Source organism: Candoia aspera, chromosome 1 (genome assembly GCF_035149785.1).
Source record: "Candoia aspera isolate rCanAsp1 chromosome 1, rCanAsp1.hap2, whole genome shotgun sequence".
Classification (NCBI taxonomy): Eukaryota; Metazoa; Chordata; class Lepidosauria; order Squamata; family Boidae; genus Candoia; species Candoia aspera.
The window spans coordinates 209,376,848-209,402,319 of NC_086153.1; the positions used below are offsets into that span (position 1 = coordinate 209,376,848).

Consider the following 25,472-nt stretch of genomic DNA (forward strand, 5'->3'; position numbering starts at 1 on the left):
AAAGTGTAGTTTTAAAGCCCACAGGAATTCCTCAAACTCCTCTAACTCAGGGGCCTCCGATTGACACAACTGCACATACCAATCGGCCGCCCGCCCCTTTAGCTTAGTGGCAATGGCATTAATCTTGGCCCTTTCTGAATGGAAGCACTGTTCCCAGTCATCCATATAACTTCTTGCATTGGTAAGGAAGAACGACAGCTTGGTTAGATCTCCATCAAACTTAATGGTAAAGACCTTTACCCCCGCTCCGGGCGGCCCCTTCATCACAGCTGGACGATCGGGCTTTCTCGTAGCCCCCAAGGATCTTTACCCCCGCTCTCGGGGAGGGGACCTTGAAATTCTCACCCTCGGCGCTCTTACTTCCTCTTGGTGTCGGGTCCTACTCCTTTCCTCTGGGGAAGGTGGGGGTGAAGAAGGAGTCGAATATCTATGACTGGACTCCTCTCTCCTCCTCCCTTGTGGACCCCAGTCCATGGACATTTTTCAGAACATAAATTCTAAGGACTCCAATTTAGCCTCCAGCAGTTTTATACGATCAGGGGTTTGCGATCCCTCCTGTCTCTCTTGCCTCAGCATGGTTGGGGACAACGGGTACCGCTGCTTCCAAGACATTCTTGATGTCCTGGGTAGGGGTCCCTGTGTCTCATCCCAGGTGATCAACTCGCCTGGTGACTCGCTGGTCGGTTCGGGGGCTCTCTTGGCTCCAGCCTGCTCATCCCCTAGGCTGAAGCTCGACCCCTCCCGAACTTCTGAAGTCTCTCTAGGGGGGACTCTCTCCGTCCTTACCACTGTAGAATCGGGTTTCCCCTCGCTTGACTCCTCACTTTCCATGGCTTGTGGATTTGGTTTGCTCATCGTTAACACTTCCCCTCACAAAATAAATCTGGAAAGCGGCTAACAGAAAAAGTTTTTTAGATTCTCAGCTTTATGTAATGATTGCCTTTCCTAACAGAGTCAGACTCACAAGCAGGTACTTAATGATATCTGATTTATTGTAAGAATAGTATGCAAATACAGAGAAAGCTGAGAATGAATAAAAGCACGCCAAATACAAACTAAAAACCCTCGGCTCAAAACGTAATCCCTCCCCTCGCCCGGCCGTAGCAAACTCCCCCCCCCCCAGGTGCTGGTAACCATTTTCTACTGATCCTGGGAAAGCAACCTTGAACGCAATGAGATAACCCAAACACATTCCAAACCAGCAGCCAACAGATGACGACTCCCCGAGATGGAATCCTCCTCCCTTCCCAGATCAAACACGTATCAGGTGAATGACATGCGAAACGTTATGATGTACCAGGAACATTGGAACGGTGAACATGACAGAGAGATATTGTGATACATGTTACATTAAACTTCCATTACATGATATTTTCAGGTTTATGAGTTGTCTTAACATTAAAGTATTACTGCTGATTCCTGAGCACACATTGTTGTTTATTCGTTTAGTTGCTTCCGACTCTTCGTGACTTCATGGACCAGCCCACGCCAGAGCTTCCTGTCGGTCGTCGACACCCCCAGCTCCCCCAGGGACGAGTCCGTCACCTCTAGAATATCATCCATCCACCTTGCCCTTGGTCGGCCCCTCTTCCTTTTGCCTTCCACTCTCCCTAGCATCAGCATCTTCTCCAGGGTGTCCTGTCTTCTCATTATGTGGCCAAAGTATTTCAGTTTTGCCTTGAATATCATTCCCTCAAGTGAGCAGTCTGGCTTTATTTCCTGGAGGATGGACTGGTTTGATCTTCTTGCAGTCCAAGGCACTCTCAGAATTTTCCTCCAACACCATGAGCACACATACATCTGTCTTAACTTGTCCCAGATATTCCTGTCCTTTCCTGAAGCACAATTTTGCATTAATTTATAGTTTGTCAAACCCAACCACAGAATTATTCCAGACTTCAATAATCTATCCATTTTAATCCAACCTATCCTGGCTTGAACTTCTTCTGGACATGGCATCTGCAGAACTTCTGAGAAGTTTAGCTTTTCAAATAGGATCTCCATCTTCATGTTTTAGATCTTTCCCATCTTTAAGCATGAGATTTTCTGTGCTTGATTTCTTAGTCATTTTCAAAACCTTTGTGGTAGCTTTGAAGGCATACAGATGCTTTAAGACCTAATGAATAATTGTGATTTGTGAACTCTGAGTGCTGGTTCAGCTCTGTGCTTGACCAAGTACCTGGGAATAAATTGGGATGTTTTGTGACTGAGGTGTCCTCCCAGGTGCTCAATGTTTAGCACTGGCTCCCTTTTGAGCCCATAAACTTTGTTGGAAAATTACTGCAGATAATTTCCATTTTGGTTTGTACATAGCACACTCCCAGTCAATCCCTATATCCAGATCAGAGCAAGCATATACACCACTCAATACAGTTAACAAAAAAATGTAGCTTGATGCTTATTTATTAGATATCACCAAATATCAGAAAAACAGTCAACAGGCAAAATGAGATAAAAGGCAAGAGAAAACAGGGAGAGAAACATGAACAACAGGCAACGTTACGCTTTTTCCTCTCTTTATCTCTCTCAAAAGGACACAACTTTTCAGATTCTGTCACTACCTGGATCATCTAGACACAATTGGAAGTGTGCTAAATTTCTGTAAAACAATCCCAATCTGTGGTAATTGTTGGATACATCATCCCCATCTACCAAATTGTTTCCTTCAAGATGCAGAATAGAGGAGGAGGAAGAATCCAACAATTTCAATGGTTTGAAAAGGGAAAATCTATAATATTCCTTGGTTTGATTTGTTGTTGTTGTTTATTCGTTTAGTCGCTTCCGACTCTTCGTGACTTCATGGACCAGCCCACGCCAGAGCTTCCTGTCGGTCGTCAACACCCCCAGCTCCCTCAGGGACGATTCCGTCACCTCTAGAATATCATCCATCCACCTTGCCCTTGGTCGGCCCCTCTTCCTTTTGCCCTCCACTCTCCCTAGCATCAGCATCTTCTCCAGGGTGTCCTGTCTTCTCATTATGTGGCCAAAGTATTTCAGTTTGGCCTTTAATATCATTCCCTCAAGTGAGCAGTCTGGCTTTATTTCCTGGAGGATGGACTGGTTTGATCTTCTTGCAGTCCAAGGCACTCTCAGAATTTTCCTCCAACACCACAGTTCAAAAGCATCTATCTTCCTTCGCTCAGCCTTCCTTATGGTCCAGCTCTCGCAGCCATATGTTACTACGGGGAACACCATTGCTTTAACTATGCGGACCTTTGTTGTCAGTGTGATGTCTCTGCTCTTAACTATTTTATCGAGATTTTTCATTGCTCTTCTTCCAAGGATTAAGCGTCTTCTGATTTCCTGACTGCAGTCAGCATCTGCAGTAATCTTCGCACCTAGGAATACAAAGTCTTTCACTGCTTCTACATTTTCTCCCTCTTGGTTTGATTTAGTTTGTTTTAAAAAAGCTGTCTAAAAGCAGAATGGTCTATTCTTCTGGGACTATCAGTGAATTGATCCCTGCCACAGATGACCCTGATGTAGACATGTAAGACCTTGAAGCATTTTGCTGGGAGGAAAAATTGGCCTTCAATCCTTCCAAAACAGCAGTTTTATTTATTTAAAGAACTTTTATTGCTGCCTATCTGACGTAGTGATCCTAGGTGGCTCACAACAACCATTTTTTTTAAAAAAAGGTAAAAACAGAACATACCCTTCCCACTATGCTCCAGACCATCCATACTATTGACCTCCTGACTCAAACCCATCACAGCCCAATACCTGGGGGGAAGAGCCAGGTCATCATGGCATACTGGAAGACTAAAGTCGTAAGGGCCCCTCGAATCTCAGGTGGGAGGCTACTAAGGGGCGTGCAAATTGCTCTCACAATTGGCACATGTGTGGGGTCCATATTGAAAAGAACTTTAAATACCTGGATGTTTTCCCCTCCTCAATAATCTACAACTTTGGAGAAGCAGACAAAAGAGACCAATTCAAGCCCATAGGTTGGTTTGCTAGCTGCAGTAACATCAATTTTGTCCCTGCTGAAGTAGAATTATTCAGTCTATACACCAACAATGACACAAGAGCTTTAGAGGTAATTCAGTCCAAAATTTTAAATGACGCTATGCATTTCTCAGTTGGCATAAAATGCTTTTCTGCATTTGGAGTCTTCTCTCCATAGAGGCTTGTGTGAAATCTTGCTGATTAAAGTAGTGGCTAAAACTGTCCTTTAATTTTGGCTGTTAATCTTAGAGGACAATTTTGTTTCTTCTTGAAGAAAGGCATGACCACGGTCCTAAATTATTTTGACCTCTCACTCCAGTTTTTGATGATGCTGTGGTTTGAGGCAGCCATTTTAAAGACAAAGCAATGAAGGCTTGACCTGGTCTTACAGAGAGATAGGAATAACACACTCCTCTGTTTCAGATCCTATATATTATCTAACTACTTTACTAACATTCCTCTACATCTTACGAAGGAGGGAAGGTTTAATAACTTTTCATCTTACTATCATCTCTATTACAGTTGGGTTGGTATGATCAAGATAGTATCACATGTGTTGCTATGCTGCCCTCTACGTCAAGACTGGTGTTCTGAATTAACAATACCTTCACTAGTATATACCTTGAAACCCTGATCCTTGGCTTCCATTATCATGCAATGAGGTGGAAATCTTGATTACTTCCTTACCTTCTAACAAAGTCCCAGGAGAAGACTTTGTTGTTGAGGAGATATTTAAATATAAATCAGAATGATAAATGGCAATCTTTGTAAAGATTTCTAACTGAATTACCTCATCTAACCAATTTTCTGAGAAGTAAACATAATTACCATTGTTCCTATGCTTAAGAAGGGAGTTTTTAATTGTTGATCTAAGTATATATTAATCATTTTTTTAAAAAAATTGCTGCTAAATTGTTTGCAAAACATTTACTGCATATATTGGAGGAATTATGTATCTGAAATAAAATGTTGAAAGAACAAACTGGTTTTAGAATTAAATATATGATATTAGATCACTTTTTCATACCAGCCTACTTGGTTAATAAATGTGCAGTGCAAAATCAACCAAAATTGTATGTTGTTAACTTTTATGCTTTTGACTCCATTGACAGGAATAGGTTTTGGACCAAACTAGTCAGTTCTGGTATTGATCAGTATCTTTTGATCTTAATTAAAAAGCTATGTGCAGATTTTAACCTACAAGTAAAATTTTGAATGTTCTACTGTGGTGACAATAGCCCAGTTACTTTTTGTATCTCACAGCGTTGTGTCCAAAGTATTTCTTAATTTATTTGCAGGTAACATTTATTTATTTACTGTCCAAGACCAAATCACAGAATTTAAAAATACAGCACATTATTAATGCATGCATAAGTAACATTACATACATATGTAAAAGGAAGAAACCCTGTAAAGTTAGCATTCCATTGAAAGCACCAAATGGTTTTTATTAGCTGAAGCTATAATTTTTTTAAAAAAAATGTTACTGCCTTTGAAACACCTGAGTATTGGTCATTTAATAATAGGTCTCTTCATTATGAGTGGTGTTTATCAGACTCAAGAGCGGGTGTATTAGCTCTGATCGCCAGTTCAAGTACAGCGAGCACTTTAAAAGGATGTGTGAGACAGACTCAACTTCTGTATTCAACCAAATACATACTTGATCTTCATATGGAAGGTTGGCATATGGACCAGCTGTCACCCTAGTATGGAGACTATCTGTATGGGCTAGGGAGAAGACCCTTCTATGTGGGGCATACAAAATCTTATAGACGTAATTGGTGAGTGTCCAGGGGGAAAGAGCAATTTGTCTGTATGAAAAATGGGAAAGTTTGGCTCTGTCTACCTGAATATCTGAATATCTAAGTCCCATTCCCTCTGCTTAAGTTCTACCAGGTATCTAGGCTTAAAGCAAGTAAGTCTGGTATTGATAGTCCACACTGTCTCAGATTTTGGTCAAATCATTTTTTCAGAGTAGACTGATGTATCTCATATAGAATGAAATGTACCAATGAGGGTCCCTAAATGATTTGTTTCACCCAGAGTCTTTGACAACATAATCTTGCTCAGGCCTCGAATGAGATCCAAACTAGTTCTAATCTGGTAATGGTATTAGACGTCAAGTATGGGGTATGTGCTAATGATTTTAAGAATTTTGTTTGTATTCATTCAAGGATTGAAAAGTTTTTGCAAATATACATCTGAGATCCATATAGCAGCATGCCAACAACTCTGGTCTTGAATAGTTTAAGGGCTGCAGGGGCAAAATTGTTCCCTGGTAACTAGCAGATTTGTTGATCACTCAAGATACTTTTTGAGCTTGCATAACTAACTCTGTTATGTGATGACCCCAGCATGTGGAGGATTGAAAGTGAATACCAAGGTATTTAAATAATTTCTCCTGCTCAGTGGGTCTGTCATTAACTGCCCAGTTTGGTGGATTATCAGAGTGTCTTCTGGGGAAAAAAAAAAGAAGAAGAACTGTTGTTGGAAAAAAACAACTTTTGTTTAGGTGACATTTAGCTCTCAATGCTGAGAAGAGGGTCCTTTTTTCTAGGCAGAATATGAAAATATATGAAAGGAAATTTTATTACTTTATGACAATAATAGAGGTTTTGTTTATGACTCATTGGATTTCAAATGTAATTTTCTTTTTTTTTTAATCTCTTCAATTGTGTCCAATTCTTGGAGACTGCCTGGACAAGTCCCTGCAGTTTTCTTGGCAAGGTTTTTCAGAAGTGGTTTGCCATTGCCTGGCTTTTAATACAAACTTTTAATATACTTAATACAAACAATCATGGAAAAATGAAGTGTGAAGAATAGAAGCTAAATGTCATAGTTTCTCACTGCAGTATTTTTTTATGCATTCCCTTTTCCTATTTTTAAAATCAAGATTGTATCTGTGTATATCTACAAAATGTGTATTATGAACTCTTCATGGACTTCACGTTGTTCTGTAGTATTAGAGAACTTTTTAAATACTTCTTACTGGGGACTATGAATAATATATTGTAATGTTCAGGTGTATCTTTTGCCTTATGGAGTTTGAGCATCTTTGGTTGAAAGAATTTCCAAGTTTTTTTGTTTTTTTAATCTGTTGCAGTAAGAAGCCATGCATGTGAACAAGACCAACACGGAAGGCCAGGTAGATGTTCACATATCTGTTTGCTCAGCCACAGCTATAAAAGCAGGACTTGTCGTTGCAGGATGGGCTTTGTCTTGGGAAGTGATGGCAGATCATGCAAAAGTATGTTGTCTGATATGAAATACATTCCTAGCAACTGTTCTTTTTTTTCCCCCAAAGTAGAATTCTCTATATTAATTAAAATAATTAATAATAGCAATTGCACTAGCTAAATGTTAGCTGGTGGGATGTGTTCAGCATTATGTTCTTACCATATTATACCAATCATCTCTTTGGTAAGGGCTTGACCTTGTAGCAGTAGAGGTGAATAGATAAGACATATTTCATTATCCCTTTTTATCCTTGTCTCCTATAATATGGCATTACCAAATCCTTCCCTAGCTGCAGTAAAACCTTTCAGTTGTAATTTGTCTATAATCTTAGGTTGTCCAATTGTTTGTCCTTCTAGATCTTTAGGATTTTTTTGTTTTTATTATCTTTCTATTTTTACTGCCATCCAGAGTCATCTGGAGTCAGGCACCCTCTAAATTCAGTTAAATAAATAAATATTTACTGAATGTTGTTCATGCCAATAATAGAAAAGTATTTCAGTCATTTGTAGTGTTATTGCAATCATGCTGATCCAGATCCAACAACTGTGTATTTTTTTGTATTAAAATATAAACTTCGAATAAGTTTTCAGAAATTTCCCAACATTTTGATGTTGATTGTGTCCTCTCATAGCTTTCATTTTGTATCCTGATATTTGTGTGAACCCATATGAAAACTACCAAAAGACAAGTTACAGCAGCCAAAATGTTACTTACAGTTTTAATTGAACTCAAAGATTTTCTTAAATAAAAATGATTTGGATACTTGTATCTCTGAGTGCTTGCAATTTCAATATCCAAGATTACAGAGTTGGAATATATTTTAGAAGCAAGCAATAGAATGTATAAGCAGTATTTATATTCAGATAGAAAAGTATAATCTTCTACTTTACAATGTTTCACTTTAGCTTTTGGCTTTAAAAATGAAAACAAAAACTGGAACAGTATTGTGTATTTGTGCTGAAATTTACAGTATTGTTACATGTTAAGCAGCCAGTAGTTCTTCTTTTATACAGTATTATGCAGGTCCATTTTGTACTGACTATATTCTATGTACTTTTGGACTTTTGAAATATGAATTACTATAAAAAGGCAATGATTAGATATAACTCAGTCACAGAAATAACTGTTTAAATTAAACTTTATTAATTTAATTGGTTTAATTAACCAATCATTCTGAGCTCAGATGACTTCAGAATATCTGAGATCTTAATTTTAGGTGCTGAACTAAAAGAACAAAAAAAAGCCACAAGTTTTAGCATTAAATAAAATATAATCCTTATTCGGTGTGTGGAAATTATGAAAGATGCGTGGTTTAAGTTTTTGATCTTTTCTTATTTAGGGCTAAAGAATGAGCTGTTCCTGTTTTATGGGAAGGGACGCCCAGGCATCATACAAGGAATGGATCTGAATACCAAAGTAGCTGATGAACATATGATCCCTATAGAAAATTTGGTCAATCCTCGAGCTTTGGATTATCATGCTGAAACCAATTACATATACTTTGCAGACACTACCAGCTTCTTGATCGGACGTCAAAAAGTTGATGGCTCAGGGCGTGAGACAATCCTGAAGGATGGTAGGTGGTGCATGGAAGGATTTCCATAGAGTATAGGAAACTAAAAATTTTACTCAGGAATTTGCAAGAACTGGCACCAACTTAGGTTTGTTTCTATACTTTAAAACTTTGAAAGTTTAACATTTTGGAGGTTTTTCTTTAGCTTCAAAAGTAACTGAAGGATCACTGTTGCATGGTACATTTTGATTGTTTATTACTGGGTTGCTGGGCTTTACAATATTCTGCATTTTTAACATGTACTGTGAAACGCTTTTCTGAAACTGCCAATGGAGATAATTTCAGGATATCCTTAGCACAAAGGATATCTTGGAAATAACCAAAGGAATGTTAATCAATTATCTAAACGACTTCACCAATTTGAGAGGAAATTTCGAAGTTCTACCTCATGCCATCAAAATTCCTTTCTTCTTTCCCAGCTGAGAAAGATAAGCCAAGAGCCAGCAGTCTCAGGGCAGAGATGTCAGTTATATCAACCACCAGCAGCTGCTCGGTTTCAAGGCCAGAAAGTGCAGGGCAAGGAAGCTTTTGGAACATGGGAAAGGCAGGAAGCAGCAGCAGCAGCAGCAGATTTAGAATGCTGTGGGAATAAGGGGGAGCTAGCACTCTCACACTTACAATTAACTGCTTAAGATGGTTCCACTCCAGTTTAAAATAAAGATTCTTATTTAGCCTTGCTATGTCAGGTTTCTGCCAAGTGTAAGCCAAGTGAGACCAACTATAGTTGAAACTGGAGATTCATAGCGTAGTCTGAGGAGGCTGATAACAGCTGAGCTGAGAAAGTACAGTACTACTTTTTGTTTCTTGATATTTCTGTTTTATTACACATTTCATTGCATTTATCATAAAGTAATAACATTTCTCAATTGCTGGGGAAATATTAAAAAACTGTCATAAAGCAAGGAAAATCAATATTTAATGAACATTGGAACACTTCAGATTTAGTAATGAGTAGTATTGGATTTGACTGAATTCTTAACACACACAAAATTCACCATGTATTGTAACTTACACCTGGTAAGTCTTGGTACTGGGTTTCCCATAGGCTACTAATCTGAATTGTTCCAGTTTTTAAACTGCTATGATTCTGTGTCCTACAATTATTTCTATTATTCCCATGTCCTCATTTTTTTTATTTTTCCTTTCAGTAAACAAATCAAACACATCTAACTTAAATATATACAGTATCTATATTGATTTCATTATATTGCATGTTAGCTGACAATAAATATTCTTTGCTATTTGTTCTACAACAATTCATTTAAATAACCCAACAAGAGGTAATAAGACAAACAGTATTAATCAAATTAAATATGTTAAAATAGCATAATGGTTTTGTTGGCATGACAGAATTTTGTAAGTCATGTAATAATGAAGCGTGTTATTTTAAAAGTTTACTCTCTGAGACATGATTCTTAAAAGGCAATGAAGAAATTGAGATTTTAAAGTCTGATACGTGTACCCCATTTTGTCACAGATAACCTGTATGCTTTTAGTGGCACAGAGGTTCAGACAGTGTTTCTAGTAAAACAAATGTCCAGCACTTTTGGACCTTAGAAGTTTCAGCTGAATTTACACCTGAAATTTTAATTTAATGGCACTTTGAAATGTGGTTTTAGTCATTCTTAATATATAGTTTGGTGTTTGCCCATGACTAGCAACTTTCAGAAGTCTATGCTTTACTGAAACAATCGAAGCAACCCAGTCTAAGCTTATCACTCTATACAGTACTAAAAATTCTTCTTAATCCTTATTACAGTGTCACAAAAATAATGGCAAACTACATTGTGAGTCATTCTAAACTCTTTTGTGACTTAGTAATTGGCTGTGATAACCAATTGCAATTACATTATCAAATACCCAGGCACAGGGGATAGCTGTTCCATTTCTTTGTGCTTTCTACCCTTCCCTTGCAATACACAGAAACAGAAGTTTGGGGAATCTTGCAATTTCAGTTCACACTCAACAGCTTTGTCAAGAGAGATTTTCTTCTATATTCCTTAAAATTCATTGTGGTTTCATATGTAGAGTAAGAATGCTTCCTCCTCCTGCAGTACTTTTTAAAGCATTTGTTTTATTTTTCCTTGCTAAGTAAAATTGTTTTCTTATTTTTTAATTTCAATGTTACCATAAATCACCTCTTTCGTTCTTTAAAACCTATAGTAGTGCTTCCTTGGGTATCTTGGAATTCTAGAAAAGCAATTTTGTGCAATGAGTGGGGAATATTTTTATTTATTTATTTATTTATTTATATGTCAAATTTAGTCACCACCCTTCTCACTCAGAGAGGACTTTGAGGGTTTCAGAATGTAATTCAGCATTAGTACAATGTTTCACAGTTTATATTACATTTTTATTCTTTGGTATGTTTAAACTGAAATTTCAAAACCAAAATAAGAAATTAATCAACCATGTTGGAAATTTGGCTGGTTTTCTGCTAAATATATTGCAGTACCTAGAATGTTTAATTACTCTAGAATATGTTGACTTTGGTGCCACTCAATCAAAATATTAGAAACAAATGGAAATAGAAGATTTTTATTGGAAATGCTTGATGAACTGTTAGATATTCTAAAGAGCTGTTGTTTCTAATGATCTAGCTGGCTTATTGTGTTCCCTCCCTTAAGAACACAATAAGCCAGCTAGATCTTTAAAAACAACAGCTTTTTGAATATTGGGCATGTCCCTGCTCAATCACGTTCCAAATGATGCCATCCGACAACCACTAGGTGTGTCATTAATTACAGAGAAGATGAGAGAAAGCCGGCTTCATTGGTATGGACATGTCCTTAGAGCGGAAACTTCCACTGTCGCCAAAATAGTTTACCATTGTAAAATCGATGGCCGGTGGCCACGTGGGTAACCAAAACAGAGATGGCAAGACACCATCAATAAGGACATGCAAATTGAGGGTCTGTGCCCTGAGGATGCGGACGATTGGGCAAAGTGGCATTTCAGGATCTGGAAAGCAGACCCCGTGATAGTGGGAAAATGCTAGGAAGAAGATTGTGTTCCCTGCCTTGTTTAGGTTTTTTTTTTTAATTAATAATATTTTAATAGTTATTTTTAGATACACTAAATACATGTTTATTCCCCAACAGGTATTATATATGTAATTATTTGCACTAACACAGTGTTATCCATAGAATACTGTTGATTTACATACCATAAGCTTTCAGTCAAATATAATACATATGTTTTGGCACTCATTAATGTCATTTACTGTCAGGATATCTGTTACCATGATAAAAGAAACTAGTAAGAGGTAAGTTGTAAAAAATATAGTAAGTTGAAAAAATATCATAAGGTTTACTACACTGCAATCTACATTGTTCCAGAAAATGGTCAGCCATGTTACTTGGTCCATGATAAGGAGTTTGGTCTAGATTCAGCTATTGATAACTCATTATGGATATTTTAACCCCTTCCATTTTCATATATTTCTTGCTTCCAAGGCTTGCCCCTTGGTCCATACTGCAGACAAAAATACATAACTATTTGTATCTTACTATTGGTCCCTTTGAATGTTCAATATCATGAATTCTATTTCTATTTATTTAACAGATTAATAATGATTACACTCACTACTTGCTTAGCTTTTATGAAGGAACTATTAGGCTTACCTCTTCATTCAGGTAGTTTATTTGTGTTATTATATATGTATTTACTTATTTCCCAAAGAACTCAGAATGATGTTTTTTCCAGAAAAGCCCAGCAACACCTCTAAATGAGGTTTACATAGCTAAATAATCACATGGCTAAATAGAAACACAGAGAATCTTGCAATTTACTATATTGGAATTCTGTTCGTTCTACAAAAAACTTGTATAGTTTGCTCAAGATTTTGTGTAATTTGACAGAAATTATAATTATAACTATAATTATTTATCATATAAATAATTTGAATTATATTGGGAAAGCTGGTTAAGAACCTAATACTATAGAGACACACATGCACACAAAATTATATATATCATGTTTGTTTACACAGATCTTGATAATGTAGAAGGCATTGCAATAGACTGGATTGGAAATAATCTGTTTTGGACAAATGATGGTTACAGGAAAACAATTAATGTTGCCAGGCTAGCAAAAGCTTCTCAGAGTCGTAAAACTCTACTGGAAGGGGACATGTCTCACCCTCGAGGAATTGTTGTGGATCCTGTTAATGGGTATGAAAACTTTCTATTTTACATAACATTTTATGTGTTTTGAAAATGCACTAGGAAGATTCACAAACTATTACAAAAGGTAGGCCAAGGTCATGAGCATTTGTCCATACAGTCAACAGGGTTTGACTCAATGGTGTATGAATGTAGGTATCTGTATGAGTGTGTGTGTGTGTATTAAAACAAAACATGGAATGGAAGTTTCAATTTGTAGTTATAATATCAAGGTAGGTGGAAAGGAAAAATCAAATACATAGGGAGGATTGAGGAGCTAGTGCATGGGTTTTTATACAGTGTTTGTCTGGTGTGGATTATTCAGAGAAGGTTATTGAGCCTTCAGCTCACCAGAGGCAAGCTCATCAAGGTAACCCAGAAGAGTACCAGCTATGTGAACCAGACTAATACTTTAAAAATTGGATTTATGCCAACATTCATTGAGATACATGACCATTTTGAACTGGATCCACACATCACTGGACAGATTTAACCCTCAACTGAAGCTCATTGACAGAATGACATGAGGGAACTTTTTCTTCAATCCCCTTGAAATTCCTTGTCCCTCTCAAAGAGAATTTGTGAATGTTCTAGAGCTCTGGAAGGAGAGGTTGAAGTAGAGGCCCGAGGGCAGTGGCAGCCAGCTAAGATTGCTGAAGGCCCCAGGCCTCTACTTCAGCCTCAGCACTACCACCAAGGAGTGCCACTGTACAGGGCAGCCAAAAGGACAGAGATAGGCAGGTGGGGATAGTTGAAGTGCCCCTGCGGTTGTAAGTGCAGGCAGGCTGCCAAGCACCTGAATTTTGATCATGATTGTGGGGGTGTTTCAATGGCCTAACTTTGGGGACTGAGCCTAAGTACCATTTGTTAAGTGCTGCTGTAACTTCAAACGGTCACTGAACAGATGGTCATAACTCAAGGCTACCCATAATCCCTTTTAAAAGCCTAAATGAAATCACAGTTTACTTTTTAAAAAAAATAAACTTCACTATCATCCTCCTTTAAAAGTTATTCCCCCTCCCATTTCCTCAATAACCTTATTTTTCTGTACCACTCAATTAAAGCAGATTAGCTGAATATTAATATTAACTCATATTAATAACTCTATCATATTACAAAATATTAAATATGAGGAAACAAACAGCTGTACTTTCTGACTATTCCTTCCCCTACCTTTATAGGACAAGAGGCTTTGGGACAGCAAAACCCTAATACTGCAACAATCTGTAGTAAATTTTCTCAGTGCAAGGCTAGAAAAAGAAAAATTGCCTTGGGAAAATCAAGTCAACCAATTAGTATAACTACGTGCAAATAACTATTTCCCTCATTTACACAATTTACAAAATAGTGTGATTATAGTCTTAAAAAACAAGAAATTATAGATTTGTTGAACAGCTATGGTTTTGCTAATTAGAATGCTATTTGCTCTGCTTTGGCTAGGATAAAAGTCAGCTTGGGGCATAGCAGAACATTGACTCAGATAGATAATGTCAAGATTAAAATATCACATGTCACAATGAATGTAATTTATAACACTAGCTTTTCCCTCTGCTTTCACAAGTTTCAGTGTCCAGTTTAACATTTGTATACATATATGTTGTTGTTGTTGTTGTTCATTGCCGTCGAGTCGTGTACGACTCATGGCGACCCTGTGTATAGCAGAAGGAAATGCTGTTTGGTCTTGCGCCATATGCCTGACCGTTCCAATGTTTGCATCCATTGTTGCTGTAGTTGTATCAATCCATTGCATTGAAGGTCTTCCTCTTTTCCACCGGCCCTCGACTTTACCAAACATGATGTCCTTTTCAAGCGATTGGTCCTTCCTGACAATGTGCCCAAAGTATGAGAGTCTAAGGCTAGTTATCTTCATACACACACACACACACACACACACACACACACATGCATGCATGCATGTATACACATACATACATACACACCCACATGCATACATACACATACATACATACACACCCACATGCATACATACACATACATACATACACACATACATACATACACATACACACACATTCATGCACATATACACATACACATATATACACACACACATACAGTATATATATGCATACATACATATATAGTATATCCAAAAACATATACTGAATGTTTGACAAAATCAAGTTACAGTAGAACACATCCACTTTCCACATACATTAATAGTCTGTATTCATATACAAATATGTATACAGAGAGACACACACACCCCCCCGCATATATAATATGTTTTTGGAAAAACTGGATGAAATTTGCAAGCAACATTAAGCATTCTATTGGAATCAAGACTGCTCAGTTTGAAACTGATTACATAGTTCTGGGTTTTACTGTAGAAAAATCCAGAGGGCCCTTATGGAAGAGTAGAACATGACTAGTGCTTTCTGCCCCCATTACCCTCCTGCTATGCATGATCTGTTCAACACCCACCCACCTTTTGCTCCCCCTTTTGAATTCAAATGTGGCATATGAAAAAATCACGAGTCATGTCTGACCCTTTGGGGGGATGCCGCTTTTGCAACGTTTTCTTGGCAGACTATAGAGCGGGGTGGTTTGCCATTGCCTTCCCCAGTCATCACCTTCCCCAACAAGCTGGGTACTCATTTTACCGACCTCAGAAGGATGGAAGTCTGAGTCGACCTGAGCTGGCCACCCGAGAATCCAGCTTCCACTGGGATCAAACTCAGGTCAAGTTTGAAACTGGGGAGTTTTGGTTGCAATACTGCTGCCTACCACTCTGCGCCACATGAGGCTGACCAGCAAACTGCACCCCCTTCTCAGCATCTCTCCTTCCCTTCCCTTTGCTTGGCAGCTGCTGCCATCACAAGCTATTATCAATGGCTTTGCATTTTTTCCACTATCTCCCACCCTAAAACACCTTTACCTGCAACATGCATGAATTGTGTTTGTATCCCCACCAAATATACATGTTCTCTTCCATGAGCTATCCAGTACTCCCCATTTTGGGGACAAATGTGTCAGTTGTACTCTTGGTTTCTCTTGGTCCATGCAAATTCAAAATTACTTTCAAAGTTTAGGAAGGGACCAGATTCAAATATAATTTGCTTTTCTTTTTTAATGCCTTCAAGTCAGTGTTTACTCCTCTTGATTATCTGAACAAGTCCCTGCAGTTTTCTTGGCAAGATTTTCAAAAGTGGTTTGCCATGAAAAAGTGTGACAGGCCCAAAGTTACCCAGCTGGCTTTGTGTCTAAGGCAGGACCAGAACTCATGGTCTCCTGGTTTCTAGCCTGGTGTCTTCACCACTAGACCAAACTAGTTCTCCAATTTGCATTTTAGGAGTCATATTTCATTTGATATTTCTCCCCCCGTTCCCCTCCCTTAAAAAAAATATCTTCCATTTATTTATTTATTTAAAATGCTTGTATGAGCCCTCATCTTAAAACTCTAGGTGGCTCACAACTATAATATAAAAACAATATCATAAAAAAAATAAAATAAAAGCGAAACAATAATGAAAACAGAAACAGAAAAACATAGTGCCACAACCAAACTCCCTTGATGCAACCCACAACACTGTCTTCCAACTCCGACTTCATCCTATTCCAGCACTTTGGGGAAATTATTTAAATTATACCAATAAATATTTTTTTTAAAAAAAGGAAAAATACTATGGAATATGGAATATGGAATAGTCCATATGGACATCTTTGGTGTTCACACATTTATAATATACTTGACTGAATGGAAGATACTCCACAGGAATCTGGTATCTATGGCAGAGATGATGGATGGATGGATGGATGGATGGATGGATGGGTGGGTGGGTGGGTGGGTGGGCGAGCGATAGGTAGACAGACTCACTCACTCGCTCCCCACCCAACTGTAGGAATTGGGTTTGCAGAATGTCTCAGTTCATGAACCATAGTATGCAAGGTTTGTAACACAGTTTGTAATAAGTTTTGTTCATCTTCTAAGTTCCAGAATAAGATGTTTGAAAAGAAGAATTGAATCAAAACAGGTCTAGCAAACCAGAGGCATTTAAACCCATTTTTCATTTGACTATATGTCTATGGATATACTCCTCATTTTATAGAATTGTATGTATTATTTTTGTAGTAGGAAGTGTAACTGCTTAATTATCATTCCATACTACAGATGAATATTGTTGGAATTTTGCCTATATTTTAATTAATTTCTTATGCAAAATCATTACCACATAATTTGAGTCTGGTTTGGGATGTGACAGATGGAAACTGCAAAACACTTAGGACAATGTTTAAGTAATATCCTTTTAACAAGTCAAATAAATGTTTTCAAGGTCTATTGATTCATTGTACTTTTGGAGAGAGTAAAGAGTATATTGATTAGGTTATTTACTTCAGTTCCAGACAGCTGACATAAAGATTTCATTAAAGGCAATCTCAAATGAGCGCTGACTGTATCTGAAGCTGTAATTTGTAAGATGCTCAGTACCACATATAATAAATAAAGGATTATCTTCCAGGCAATATTCCCAATAGATAGAGCTGAGGTACCACTTAATGATATTTTACTGTTGCATTATCATGCAACGTACGTACAAAACTATGTTACTAGAATTTGTAAGTGTGTGTCCAACACAGTTTAATTTTCTGAAAGATCTGAGTCATATTTCCAATGTTTTGTAAACAGTGCCAGTATTTCAATCACTTTATATTAGAATGATGTTAAAATTGACCATTTTTTGTAATTATAAATTAGTGAAAGGTGGAGATGAGAAGACTGCCAGAATTTCACAACTGACCCATGATTAAGTTTCAACTTCTCATGTCAATCACTTATTGACATTATATAATTGATTATATTCTATATTAAGTTCCATGTAAAGCACAGCAGAGCTGACATCATCATCATCTTATTCTCAGAAAAGAGAAAATAGTACTTAGAAACCTTAAACAAAACATATGAAGGAATTTCAGGCCTTGTGTGATTACAATTCTACAACTATAATTAAATGGTTCAAATAATGTTTTTATTTGTAATTTCATAGCTGGATGTATTGGACAGACTGGGAAGAAGATGAAATAGATGATAGTGTGGGAAGAATTGAGAAGGCATGGATGGATGGTGACAACCGTCAAATATTTGTGACATTAAAGATGTTGTGGCCAAATGGATTAACTTTGGATTATCAGAGTAATATATTGTACTGGTGTGATGCCTATTATGATCACATTGAAAGAATATATCTGAATGGGAGTGACCGTAAGGTAAAAGAAAATATAATACTTTTTGCCCACAGATTTTCTGTTTAGTGAATTATCTTGCCACTTCATTTATTCCCCTGTCTCTTTAAGACTGCCTTATTGATTATCTTGCGGAGGTATCCATTCTAAGGACTATTGGCTTATTTTAGTGGGCATTGGAAAGAAAGAAAGAAAGAAAGAAAGAAAGAAAGAAAGAAAGAAAGAAAGAAAGAAAGAAAGATTTCTTCCCTTTAGAAGGAAGAAATGTTCTTGTAATTCTTATTGTACTGTATATGAGAGCAAGCTACAAAGATTCATGTTAAATCTAATGTGAGCCTTATTAATTATCTTAATATATTTGGTCATATTAGCACAATAAATGATATATAACCATTTTTAGGAATTTCATGGCATTTTTCTCACATGAATACACACACACAAACACACACACACACTCATATTGTAGAGAGTAAGGAAGATGACCCTGATGGAGGTAGGCAAGAACCATTACCAAAGCGGTAAGGAGAAAAAAACGTATCTTAAGCCCACAAGAAGGAGAGAATATGTGGAAGAGGGTCAGATAAATACCTCCCTAATTCACATGGGTATAAGAAGGGGAGGAGGTACAGCACAATCAGGCTTGCAAGATTCTGTTATTATAGCCACTCTCAATAAAAGTAGTTTTAGTTGTTCTATGGTATTGATTCCTGGTCTGGTTTATCTGGTGGGGCTGATATGTATACACACACAAACATACCTGTACTATAAGACAATTTGCATAGGGAATTATCATTCTTTTTACTATCCATATGGTTTGCAAAAAAAACAACAACAGATTAGATAGAAAAAAATGGTAAGTGAGAGATAATTTGGCCTTTGTATTGCAAACATGGCTTATACTTTTTGTCATTTTCATATGGTAGGTAGAGACAATATTTTTATTTTATATTAGACCAAACATCTGTACCCATCTTCCTTGCCAAATCATAATATTATACAGGAGAAAACTTAGTCTCAGGAGCTACAGAATTATTCAGCCTGGAATTTAACAATCCATATTAAATTGATGGTGATACTTTTGCACTACTAATGGTCTCAGGTTTTATGGAATATATTTTATCATGTTTATGTTGTATTTACTATATTTTTAATTTTGTACATTGTGTAGATATGTTCTGCGTGATAGCCAATGTTCAGTGACTTTATATATCTAATATGTGTGCAATGAGTTTAGATCCAAATAAATCTGTTTAGAATGATAGTTGTATTTATTTATTTTTATTTATTTATTCGATTTCTATAGCTGCCCTTCTTAGCACGTGATTCAGAGCGGCTTACAACAATAAAAACTGTAAAACAATTAAAACAATTTCTATTAAAACAATTAAATTACAGAATAAATATACATGGCCACCAAGTAAGCAGTGCATAGATGCTAATATAGCCAAGAGACAGGACCATTCACACATTTGGGGCACATAACCAGGACTTCATGGCCTTACGAAAGGCCAACAGGGTCAAGGACATCCTAATCTCTGTAGGGAGAATATTCCAGAGGGCAGGCGCTACAGCTGAAAAGGCATGCCTTTTGTAATAGCTTGTGAAAAAACTGATTATACTACATTGTACCCAAAACCCAACTTGGATCTGTTATCAGTGTCTTCCTTCTTCTGGAATTAGTGATCCAAATCATTAATCATTACAACAGGATACTAGGGCTACCAATAATAGATAATTATGTAATCATGTATCTCAAAATCTACCAAGGGATCTAGTAGGAATCTGGTAGAATCTAATAGTATCCTTGTTAATGAGTAGCTAATATTGGCCAGTGTTTGTGTAGTGGTTAAGGCAACAGGCTAGAAACCAGGAGTCTGTGAGTTCTAGTCCTGCCTTAGGCATGAAAGCCGGCTGGGCGACCTTGGGCCAGTCACTCTCAGCACAACTGACCTCACAGGGTTGTTGTTGTGGGGGAAATAGGAGGAGGGAGTACTAGGTATGTTCCCCACCTTGAGCTATTTATAAAAACAATAAAGGCGGGATACAAAATAATTTTTTAAAAAATTAAAAATGTTACTAGTATCCATGATCATTACAGTTATAGTAGTGCTAGGAATAGCACTAGCTCTATCTATGGCACACTATCAGTAGTCTTAAGAATTGCAGCTTTAAAAAAATAAATAAATTATGAACTGTGGACAGGACTGCCAGTGATTGAGCATCCTTACTCAACGTAATGGAAAACAATGGCAGTTTTGATCTAATGCATCTGAAGCTCCAGTTTATGGAAGGGAACTGTCTATAAAGAGAGTTTATGGGTGTCCTATATATTGCAGTTTCTCTTTGTTCCATTTCATGCAAAAAAACTATTTTTTTCCCATTCCTCAGTTGATCCCTGAACACTATTTATACCCTTGGTTGACACTAAGAATAAACAGAGAGGCTAATACAGCAATAAGCATCTTCAAGTAGCAAAGTTTTGACTCTTTATGGTCAACTAGCCCACTGAATGTGAAAAAAATGGTTTTTCCAGTACATTTTTCTAAGGCATGACAACATTGGTCAATCCTTATTAATCTGAGTAATCTGTGTCTGTATGGCGACTAGGTTGGTGTGGATTTTTATTAGAAAAATGTAATTAGAAAGGACAGAGAAATCACTGGAAATAATGGATGAGATATGTGAGGGGAAAATATCGTCCTTACAGAAACTTCTGCCAAGTTCTTTTCTAATAGGGTGAAAGGCAGGGATGTATTCTCTTCCTCCTCATCCTTTAAAAAAACTGACAAAGAAACGTAGGAAACAGGTATATTATCTGAATATATTTTAATTGGTGCTTTAGAGATTGGACCAGCTTCTTTCTGTAAATAAAAGTTGTAATATATTTGCACACGTACAATCAAACATTCAAACGCACCAACATTTTTCTTAATTTCTGGTTAAATTCTAAGGCATTTGATGATATATTGAATGTTAGCAACTATTTAATGTCAATCAATTGCAGGTGGTCTACAGTGGAAAAGAACTGAATCATCCATTTGGACTATCACATCATAGAAATTATATTTTCTGGACAGATTATATGAATGGCTCTATTTTCCAGCTGGATTTGATGGCTAGAAATGTGACACTTCTGAAAAGTGAGAGATCCCCTCTGTTTGGGTTGCAGATTTATGATCCCCAGAAGCAACAAGGTATTGAAAATAACATTTTCTGCATTCACACCATGCAGCACTTAAACAGTAGTTACAGAAAGAATAACTTTTTCAAAATTGCTTCAGACTTTTTCAACAATCTGCTATGAACACTAATGCATTAGATGTGAAATTAATTCTAAGTACTAAGTCAAGGCAGATGTGTAGGGTACATTTAATGAAAGATAATTTCATCTTGTTATCATTGAAATAAACATGGGTTAGTTCTGAAAAAGGTTTTGCAAATCCTTTGATGCAGTAATGCATACAAAAGATCTCTTTTTAGATCATAAAACAGGTACATCTTCTTCCACATCTTCTTATGCTGCTGCTTTGGAAGTTACCCCTAGCTTCTCTACACGCGTGAGCTTTTGAGCTAGTCCTCAACATTATATATTACATTATTTTCAATGGGAGAGCCAGTTTGGTCTAGTGGCTAAGGTGCTGGCCTAGAAACCAGGAGTCTGTGAGTTCTAGTCCAGCCTTAGGCATGAAAGCCAGCTGGGTGACCTTGGGCCAGTCACTCTCTCTCAGCCCAACTTGGTGCAATGTAGACTAGCCTCCTTATGGTTCACCCCAGGCAACGTGACTTGTCATGGCTAAATAGTCTACACATCTGGCTGCTGGACCTCACAAGGATTTCCCAGCAAGCAAAGAAAAAAAAAAAAAGCATGAACATCAAACTGCTATGTCATACGATTAAAAAAAAATGTTTTCAATAAAAAATTCATAAAACTAATTTACAGAATTTTGTCCATTAATTATGATTGATATTATTATTGGAAAATAAGATAATGGTTTGCTGAAGACCATCACACTGTTTGTTTGTTTTCTTTCCCAGAGCAGGAAGGCAGGATATAAATCAAATAAACAACAAATAAATCTCAATATTTTTCTCAGTAAAGAGTGTGAAAATTTTTGAGTTTTCTAGAAATCTTCTATAGCTAAAGTGTCACAAAAACAAATAATGGAGAGACTTAAGGAAGTCCTATAATTGGCCTGATGTTGCATCCATGAGGTATAGAATTGAAAGTCAGTCTTGACACAGGAACTGTAGAGCATCAGTGGTGAGACTTATTCAGTGGAATGCCTGTTCTAGAAAAGTATGATGTTTTCTTTAGTCTCTTACTATTGGAATGTTGGAAAGTTCTTAGTTTAGATAACTTTTCATATAGAAAAAAATATATTTGTATGCTATATTTAGTCTTCAAACTTACCTGTTCTTTTTTTAGGTCTGATTGTCATTTCATTTTATATTGATTGGGCTGGATCCACATACAATTAAATTAGAGATGTAAATATCAGTGCCACTTTAGCTACAGCCAACCATTTAAGTATGCATTTTTTAAAAACACAGCAACTATTCATTGGCTTTATGTTTTTGTGTTTTTCTCTGATTTGTTTGTTTTGTTTTGCATTTTAAATAGGTTTTTTAAAAAAAATTATTTATACATTATTCTTCAATATATAAAAGTACAGAAAGCCTGAATGACTCCTAGACATGAAAAACTGTCAGGGGCTTAAGATACTGAGTTGGTTGTTCTGTACTATCTAAAGTGTTTTTAAGAGCTCACAGTTCAAGATTATTTTTAGTGCTGCTATTAGTAAAATGTCCATAATTTCCACTCAGTCTCAAAGACATATAAAAGCATCGTTGTGAAAATTGATTTGCTGTTTGATAATGGTATAAGGATCTGTTTCACTGAATAAAGCCACATTCAGTCTGGTTCCTTTTGAAGCCAAATTGATTCCTTCCATTTAGCTTAATGGGTATAGGATATACTCCTATGTCGCTAGTTAACTGTATACAAACTGCCTGTAAAAAATCTATTTATAACTTAATCAATGATCTCCACATGTATATATCCTTCAAGACTTGTAGTAGTAGTTATATGGTTCAAGAAGCTGAGTATGATTTGGATTTAAAATGTATATATCTAACATGTTCTGCCCTAAACAGTCACAAGACATGCAGACTGAAATTTATTACTACTTATAAAGAGTTTGAATGCCCTTGTCTTGTCACCTGAAGTTAACAAAGAAATTGATTAGCATTTTTAACTGTTCGGACTTCATCTTGAACAATGGGCTACATACTTGCTATTTTTAAGTACTGTACTTTCTTTATTAAAATATATGCTTTCCTTCCCATTTTAGACTTTGTTATTATTATTTCTTGAACATTTATGTTTTTCAAAAAATAAATTATTCTAGAAAGGCAACAAAAGGCCTCCCATTTACCCTTCTTCCAAGCTATGAGTTAGGGAAATGGCAGGGAGGGGCTTTTGTTGCCTTCCTAGAATAATGAGGTGGTGTTGTTCCCTCTGGATTATGCTGTCTTTTGGGATATTATGTTGACTTTTAAAAACTGTTTTTATATCTTAAGCCTCCCAGAGTCATTGGAGTTGGGCAGCTTAGAAATGTAAAGTATAAATAAATAAATGCAGATCTCAAATATCATTATTCTTGGTCAAATTCCTATGTTGAAGGATCTACCATGAAGACCCAAGATACAATTTTAAATATGTTAGGCTATTACAAAAAATGTTTTTCAGTGTATTCCTAAAGTTGTCTTTTAGTAGGAAGCAATGTGGCAGCAATAATAAACATTTATTTCTATATAATGATTCCAAGTTGCAATCGACACTCCCATTCTTGATACCATCAATACGTTTTAGAAATCAAGAAGCATTAAACCAACTTATAAAATGTTATGGATGATGTATGAAATTAAGGAGGAGAAGTCATATACTATTGTTCCCGTTGATATCGGGTCATTTCCTAGTGAACACACTAAAATTATGGGGTAATAAATTAACCGCTTTTCTTAAGGGGCCACTGTCATACAGTTTTTTTTCCCTATACTGAGAATTTTATGTGAAACATTATTCTTTACACAAAAATTGTCTCAATAATTGCATACAATTATTAACACTATAAATATAGATTCCCAGATCTATTGTACATAAAGCTTTTCTAAATAATAAAGTAGAGCAGGTCCCCAGTTTAAGAACATCCCAGTTTATGGACGACTCCTAGTTAAGAATGGACTGCCATAAAGACATATTAAAAATTCAAGTTAAGTACAATGTTTTGGGTTAAGTACACAATACTACTTTGTGTATTGTTATGTTTAAGATGTTTTGGTGTATTTGGAAGTGTTTCTTAAGTGTTTTATATGCATAGAAAGGTAAAATATATACTATATACTAAGACAAACATTTGACTAATTGATGCTAAATAACTGTTCCAACTTACATACAAATTTGCCATAAGGACAACTTAGGAACAGAACTTGTTCTTAAGCTGGGGACCTGCTGAATAATATGAATAATTGAATGAAGGGCAGGCCAGGGTATAGGACCTGGAGAGTTCAGTGACCGACATTGACTGTCAGCAATCCTTTTGAAAATAGACTGGCATTTAGTTAGTTGCAGTGAACCAAAGTATTTGTAGCAATCTCTAGCATTTTCATTTTTACACAATGCCTTTGGTCCCCACTTGGCAGGCTGATTGACTTCATTCATCTCCATCTTTTCCTACCATCCCCAGGAAGCTTATTTTTTTGTATGTGAATCTCTCTGTGGGTGGGTGGGAGTACAGCCATGTGTAGTACTAAAGGATTGGAGGGAATCTTGCTGAAGAGTCAAAGCAAACAAACAAGCCCAAGCCCAACAACAGTTCTGGCTTTGCAAAAAAAAAAAAAGAATGAGAAACAGGTTCCTCATTCAAGGAACCTACATTTTAATTTTAGATAGAACATAGAAAACATTATTGGGATGGCAGAAACAAAGATACAAAGGCAAGGCAAAGTTCACAAGGGATGAATATGAGCAGGTATACATACATGTACTTGTGACTCACACAGGTCATGCATGAGAGACTAGTAGTGATATATGAGTGAATATTAAAATGTAATCAGTGTTGCCTAAAAACTATTATGCAGCTTCTGATAGTCATATTGATTCTAAGGCTAAGTAATAAAGTTGAATCAACATGGATATACCTAGAAACTCTTTTTCACACTAATAGCGTTGAATGGAACAATCTAAATTAAGCTTTATTGACACAGTGCTGAATAGCTAAATAGTATTACGGAGCTTGTAAATATCTAAGGTCTAACATTTGGTTTGTGGAATGAATTGGGAAAGTTCC

The 25,472-nt window shown here is 36.5% G+C and overlaps 1 protein-coding gene across 1 annotated transcript in view; it reads left to right on the plus strand.

Moving 5' to 3' along the window:
• The window catches only part of LRP1B (LDL receptor related protein 1B), a 707,094-nt gene that overhangs the window by 371,975 nt on the left and 309,647 nt on the right, over positions 1–25,472 (plus strand). Inside the window, exons 11-15 of the mRNA XM_063307533.1 lie at positions 7,052–7,195; positions 8,525–8,761; positions 12,750–12,930; positions 17,928–18,147; positions 21,128–21,317. Coding sequence (XP_063163603.1) covers positions 7,052–7,195; positions 8,525–8,761; positions 12,750–12,930; positions 17,928–18,147; positions 21,128–21,317 — 972 coding nt within the window. The remainder of the gene's footprint in view (positions 1–7,051; positions 7,196–8,524; positions 8,762–12,749; positions 12,931–17,927; positions 18,148–21,127; positions 21,318–25,472) is intronic.